We start from the raw sequence: 7112 nt of genomic DNA, 5'->3' as shown, positions 1-7112 counted from the left end.
TACGATCAATAAAGAAGGCATATATTGCCATTACGTGCAAAAATATGACTCTCTAAATGAGAGTTAACGTGCAAAAGCAATTGCTGTACAATTATGAGAGAAATGTAACCGAAGACACTAAATATTGCACATAAAAGACACTCTAAATGAGAGTTAATAAGGTCAATGGCACTAACGGATAGAAGTAGTGCAATAGCCATAATTTGTAAATCAATGTGCAAACAATTTAATATAACTAAATTTTTGTAGAATTTAGTGTCATTTAATTAATTGATATTTTATAAATTTTTAAATGAAAAAAAAGTCAAATAAAGGAGAAAAAAGATAAATAGAATCCTTGATCACTGAGAGGTGTCACGTCACTATTTTTTTGTCTACTTTATATATATATACTGAATTTTTTTCAAATAAAGTCATGCTATTTACATTTTTGTCGCAATAAAATTACTCAACTTATAGTGAATACCTCAAAAATTACATATCGGAAGGGAAATTTTGCGTCTGTGTAGAATATATTTCTTTTTAGCTTAGAATTAATAAAGAAAATAGCATATTCCCATAACCCCTTCTATTCTATTTACTTTAATTCTCTATAAATAGTGATGTAGTCTAATTTTAACTTAATACAAGAAATAATGCAGTGAGTCAGCTCATCAACATATTCTCTAGTTTCTCTGATTCTTTCTATTTCAAATTTCAAGTCAAAAAATATTTTAAAATAATACATATGACAAAGTGCAAAACTCAAAAGGCAGATTATAGTAAAAAACGTGCAAACATTCAAGCTTAATTATCTGCAAGATTTCGTAAACAATTCAAATATCTGAACATGAAATAGTTACATAGATATATCTCATTAATTATCAATTTATTTATTTTTTGTCAAAACTTCAATCACAATAAATCCAAAATAAAATTCCAATATAGGAGTGTATCTAATAAGTGTACTCAACGCTAAGACTCGTTATTTTGTTCCAAACAAAACTAGAGTGCAAAAAGTTACTAAGTATTGTATTTGGTGCCGTAAAGACAACGTAACTCGGAAAGGCCAACGTTTGAGTGGCATGACAACAAACTTCATAGTACCATTGTTGCAATGGATTCCCCCATGCTCTCCACAAGCAAAAAAGTAGGGCTGTGATTTCTTCAGCACAAACTCGAATCCTTTCCCTGCACCCTGGTTCGGATTTGCTATCCTCTTAGCCCTTCTCAAGTCGCACTTGATGAAGCTCCAATAGTTTGGTAATAAGTATACACTGTGTGGAAATCCTCCATTTGGGTTCGGTGCATCATACTTGAAAACTGCACGTTGCATACATAAACGAATTCAGAAATTTAAAGCTAATAAGCAAGATAGCGACATGTAACTCTATATATATTCCTTTCAATTTTTAAAATGAAAGAAGACATACGTACCTAATGTATCATTTACAAAGAAAGGGCCATTCTTGCGAGCCCAATCCATATAATCGAAGCCATAATGCCAATTTTCGGAACCACCAACGTTGAATTTATTTGAAGTTTTAGTTGCATTTGGGTGATTATTACCATAGGGGCAATTGGTTTTGTTCCACTTTCCTCCGGCCCAAGTGTAGTTAAAGTTTGCCATACTAAGGACAAACATGAAGGAAAACACTATAAGAAACAAAAATACTTGTGCATTAGCCAAAGTCATTATATTTTTGCCACAAATAAATAGGTAGCTTCTTGTTTAGCCAATGAAGATAGAAGAGAAATGGAATTGATTGTGGTGATGATAGATCCAAAATGATGGGCTATATATAGCAAGGCAAATACAAAAATATGACTAATTATTAGGAAATGAGAAAACAAAAAAGAGTCAACATTTTGTTGAAGTTGGTTGGTGAGACACGAAAATTAGTGCAAAAAACACTTCATTGCCTTTTTTCTTTTTCAAAATGAGACTTGGTAATTAACTATCTCTAAGTCCACCACTGCACCCAAAATTCATTTCTAAGAATATCAAAGTGGTTACGGACCCAATTTACTGAGTTGTTAGACACTTTTCGTCGTACTAATTAGAATTTAGAGCATTTGCTTCTACACTTGAGAATTGAAATATATATATCCTAAATAATTAGGGGTTCATATATTATTTCTCTATTAAACATGTTTTACAAGTTTTACTTATTTTTCTGTGTTCAAAGGTTTGCACATAGAGCAGTGGCTATAGTAAAAATTATACCATGACTTATATCGGTGGTTGTACATAGGGGTGTCAAATAGGCGGGTTGGGTTGAAATTAGAGATATTAAAATGGGTTGAAATAGAAATCGGGTTGGGTCTTGACCCGCCCAAGTTTACTTTGAGTTCAAATGGGTTGGGCTCAAATGGGCTAAAAAACGGGTTGGGTCTTGATCCGCTTAATCTCAATAATTTTAACATAGTGATATTTAACTTTTACAATCACAATTTGAATTTCAACTCAAGATTTTTTTTTAAAAAAAAGTAACAAATGGATAGATAAATCCTAAAAGATATTAAATAGATAATAATTCATACCTTTAATATAGGAACATATCTTAATAAAAAGTTTTAAAACGGGTTGAAATTGGAGATAAATTAAAATTGGACTCAATTGAGGATTCTCTTAAAATGGGTTATGCTTGAATGGGTTGAGATTGAACCCAATTCAAATTATCTTGATCCCAACCCCTAAAATTCTGGACGAATTAGACGGGTTACCTATAATTGGGTTCATTTTTGACTCCTAGTTATACTTGTACATATAGTTTACGATCAATTAAATAGATGTCACATATAGAGGCACGGATGCAGCTCGTTGGCATCGGGTTCAGTACGTCGTACTTTTGGCACAGACTGTAAATTAATTTGTAAAAAAAACATTAAAATTGTAATAAATACTAAATATGATGAAATGCATGACGGAGAACAAATATTCACTACAACAATGAGAAACTTCCTAATTTTTTTTCGTATGATTTTTTTTTTCTTTTCTCGTCAATTTGATCAAAATATTTGTAGGAATAGCTAGTAAACATTTTTTTTAATGGAAAAAAATTAATATTTTTAGTAGTATTTCCTTTCAAAAAAGGGAAAACTAATTAAGGTTATACTTACTTTGAAACAAAAAAACAAGGCAAATCCCTGACAAAAATTATATTTGTTTTCACAAAATAAATCTGTGAGAAATGTGGACAAATATACTAGTTAAAATAAAATGTACTAAAAAAAACAAACATTTTAATTTGTTTTGAAATTCTTTTAGCGCAAGCACGTACAAATTGATGCAGTTAGGGGAAAAAATTTTTGGAGGGTGTAAATATTTTTTTGTGACGAATTTAGAATACAATTTATGTATTTTTCCAATATAATTATGTGTTTGATATCTCTATATAAGATAATAAATTAAATAACTAACCTTAAGTTCTCTATTTTTCAACTCCTAAGTAAATTTTCAAATACGGAAAAAATTATTAAAACCAAAGACAAATTTCACCCATAAATAAAGACACCCCAGAATTATTTTCTACAAACAATTGCACATCTATAATATAATTAGAGAACTAATTAGCCAAATATGAGTACTGCTAGGTGTCCGTTTGAACAGTGCAAGATTTCTGCTTAGTTAATTTTCTGTTAAATTTTATAACCTGATTTAATTGTAACAATATTGTTATAACGAATGACTCTTACAAAAATAAAAAAGTGAGATTGTATTTGTTAATGTGTGTGTAGGTAAGTCATTGTGGCCGGAGCTAATGGGACAAATTGTGGAAAAGGCAGTGAGTAAAACAAAAAATAAATATTGTTGAGTTCTTCAAAGATGAGTATAAAGAAAAACCAAAATGAAATTAATTAAATATTGCTAAGTTCAAAATATTTTAGTAAAAAACCAAGATCTAGAAAAATGAAGAACAAGGTGATTTTAGTTCAAATTATACTTTGTGAAGTTCTATTAAAATTCTAAGATTTATTCCAAACTTTTATATTTTATATATATAAAAAAGTCTATCAATTATGTCTCCAACTATAAATCAAAATACCCAACCCTTCAAAGTAACAATGTTCATTTGATTTTGATAATCTGAAAATGTGTACTCGATGTGAAGAAATGGTTTGAATATTAAGGTGGGAAGATTATATATATTAATGAATAGCTATTTACTATTGTTGAGATTGATTAGACTAATTAACAGAAAAAGTAGTTAGAGTCAGTTAGTGCAGTTGTTAGTGTTAAACATAATTAGTTAGCTAAGTTGTTTTAGTAGTTAGCTGGTTGATTTTACATTGTTGTATAAATTAGCTTGAACATGTATTTTGTATTCTCAAGTTTTTCAATACACAGAAGAGTTTCTCTCTTCTTCTTCTTTCTTCTTCAAGCTTCTATGGAGGTTCATCACAGATTGTTAATGGAGTTTTGTCTCTAGATTTCAACAACTATCGTGGTTGTTGTTGTTATATTATTATTATTATTATTATTCTTGCCTGGGATATTTGTAATTAATTATAATTTGACGATTTATAACAATCTATAATCATGTTATTAGTAGTTTTTATTAAAAGTTTGTGCTCTGATTTTTTGATAAATGTATTATCTAGTACATTATAAAAATAATATTTTTTTGTCAAATAGATTGATAATTTAAATAATTTTTTAAAACTTATGAATAGATCAGACATGTTTTATGTTTTTCATAAAAAAAAGTGAATATGTTTTTCAAAAACTATGATCAAAACATAAATATAGAAACTTCAATTCAAACTCCACCCAAATCTAATTTCTCAAAAATATTTGAAAATTTATGGTCGAATCGCTCCCTAAGAATTTCACGTAAACTGCGTAGAATATTACTAAATTTTTTCAACAAATCAAATATCAATCGATCTTTGTTTGTCACAACTCCAAATACAATATAAATTCATATTAAAGTAAAATTACAATAAATAATAAATAAGTTTAATACACGTTATTCTAATTTGTTCCAAACATAAGTAAAATGCAAAAAGTTATAACTAGTATTGTATTTGGTGCCGTAATTCTCCAACAGTTTGGAACAACAACATAACTCAGAAAGGCCAACGTTTGAGTGGCATGACAACAAACTTCATAGTACCGTTGTTGCAATGTATGCCTCCATGCTCTCCACAAGCAAAAAAGTAAGGCTCTGATTTCTTCAGCACAAACTCGAATCCTTTCCCTGCACCCTGGTTCGGATTTGCTATCCTCTTAGCTCTTCTCAAGTCACACTTTATGAAGCTCCAATAGTTTGGTAATAAGTATACACTGTGTGAAAATCCACCGTTGGAATTTGGTGGATCATACTTGAAAACTGCATGTTGCATACGTACATAAATGAATTTAGAAATTTAAATTAGCTAATAAGGAAATAATTAATGCATGCTCCTTTATTTTTTTAGAGTTGTCATCAATAAATAGCGATGGGTAACTCTATATTCCTTTCAATTTTTTAAAATGAAAGAAGACGTACGTACCTAAAGTGTCATTGACAAAGAAAGGACCATTCTTGCGAGCCCAATCCATGTAGTCGAAGCCATAATGCCAATTTTCGGAACCACCAACGTTGAACTTATTTGAAGTTTGAGTTGCATTTGGGTGATTATTACCATAGGGGCAATTGGTTTTGTTCCACTTTCCTCCGGCCCAAGTGTAGTTAAAGTTTGCCATACTAAGGACAAACATGAAGGAAAACACTACAAGAAACAAAAATGCTTGTACATTAGCCAAAGTCATTATTTTTTTGCACAAATAAATAGGTAGCTTCTTGTTTTGCCAATTAAGATAGAAGAAAAATGGAATTGATTGTGTGGTGATGAGAAAGCCAAAATAATGGGCTATATATAGTAAGGCAACTACAAAATTATGACTAATTAGAAAATGTAATGAGTCAACATTTCCTTGAAGTAGGTTGGTGAGACAAGAAAATTAGTGCAAAAAACACTTGATTGCCTTTTCCAAAATTCACTTTTGTTTTTCAACGTGAGACTTGGTAATGAATTACGCCTATTCCTTTAAAATAAAGTTTAAGATTATGAAAATGGTAACTGACCGAATTCACCGAGTTGCTTACACACTTTTAATTTCGACCTACTAATTAGCACTTTTGCTGCACATCGCTTCTACACTTGAGATATCCTAATTAGGGGTTCATATATTTCTCTATTAAACATGTTTAACTTAAGTTTTCACTTTTCATATGTTTGCATATTAGAGTAGTGTGTTAGGATTTTGCCTTGATTTTCTTATTTTATTTGAAATTTATTTTTTCCATAAAAGAAAAGTCAAAGTATTATTATAAATGATTTAACTTTTTCTAAAAAGAAAAAGTTATTTTCTATCATATTTGATTTATTCTACCCTTAGAGGAAAAGTTTGGAGATCTATAAATTGAAGATCTTTATTCTCATAGTATAACAATAGCATCTACAATGTAGTCGTTCACATACTTTTGTCTATGTGGAGATTTTCTCTCTACAATTTTAATATTTTTATTAGTTTTTCATATGAAGGTCGGTTGGCCAAATTCCATATAATAATATTTTGATTTTTAGTATAAGTTTTTGTCATCTGATTTCTCAATGTCATGATTTGCAATTATAAGATTCCGCATTACGCCCTAATCACTTTCGAACCCAACACAGTGTTGGGTTCGAAAGTGATTATGGCGTCATGCGAAAGGTTACAATTGCAAATCATATGGTTGATAAATCAGATTGACAAAAACGTACTTATACTAAAAATCAAAATATTATTATATGAAATTTGGCCAATTGGCCTACATATTATAAAACTAAAAAAAACCTTAAAATTATAGAGAAAAAATCTCCCCATAAACAGAACTCTCTAAACATCAACATTGTGGATTCTATGTGGATTATGTTATGAAAATAGGGATCTTCAATTTATAGATCTCCAAACTTTCCCTCTAAGGAAAGAATAAACCAAATATGAAAGAAAATTATATTTTCCTGAACAGGAAAAGTAAAAACATTTATGATAATATTTTGTCTTTTCTCTTAGAAAAAAAATAAATTTCAGGTAAGAAAATCAGGGCAAAACTCTAACACAGTATGGCTAAAACAAAAATTACACTATCAAATGTATGTAG

The 7112-nt window shown here is 29.6% G+C and overlaps 2 protein-coding genes across 2 annotated transcripts; both read right to left on the bottom strand.

Moving 5' to 3' along the window:
* Positions 1-964: 964 nt before the first annotated feature.
* On the bottom strand, positions 965-1730 carry LOC125815073 (uncharacterized). The gene is made up of 2 exons (XM_049494472.1): positions 1417-1730; positions 965-1302 (listed from the first exon to the last, which is right to left on the bottom strand). The coding sequence occupies exons 1-2, from the start codon at positions 1673-1675 to the stop codon at positions 965-967; spliced, it is 597 nt and encodes a 198-aa protein (XP_049350429.1). The 5' UTR covers positions 1676-1730.
* A 3322-nt stretch (positions 1731-5052) lies between these two features.
* LOC125815396 (uncharacterized) lies at positions 5053-5737 on the bottom strand. Its single transcript, XM_049494859.1, has 2 exons — positions 5479-5737; positions 5053-5315 (listed from the first exon to the last, which is right to left on the bottom strand). The coding sequence occupies exons 1-2, from the start codon at positions 5735-5737 to the stop codon at positions 5053-5055; spliced, it is 522 nt and encodes a 173-aa protein (XP_049350816.1).
* Positions 5738-7112: the final 1375 nt, after the last annotated feature.

This window comes from Solanum verrucosum, unplaced genomic scaffold (assembly GCF_900185275.1).
Source record: "Solanum verrucosum unplaced genomic scaffold, falcon-dt-bn FXZP01000261.1, whole genome shotgun sequence".
Taxonomy (NCBI): Eukaryota; Viridiplantae; Streptophyta; class Magnoliopsida; order Solanales; family Solanaceae; genus Solanum; species Solanum verrucosum.
The sequence above is the reverse complement of the archived record's forward strand: the minus strand, read 5'-3'. Positions and strand labels throughout refer to the sequence as shown.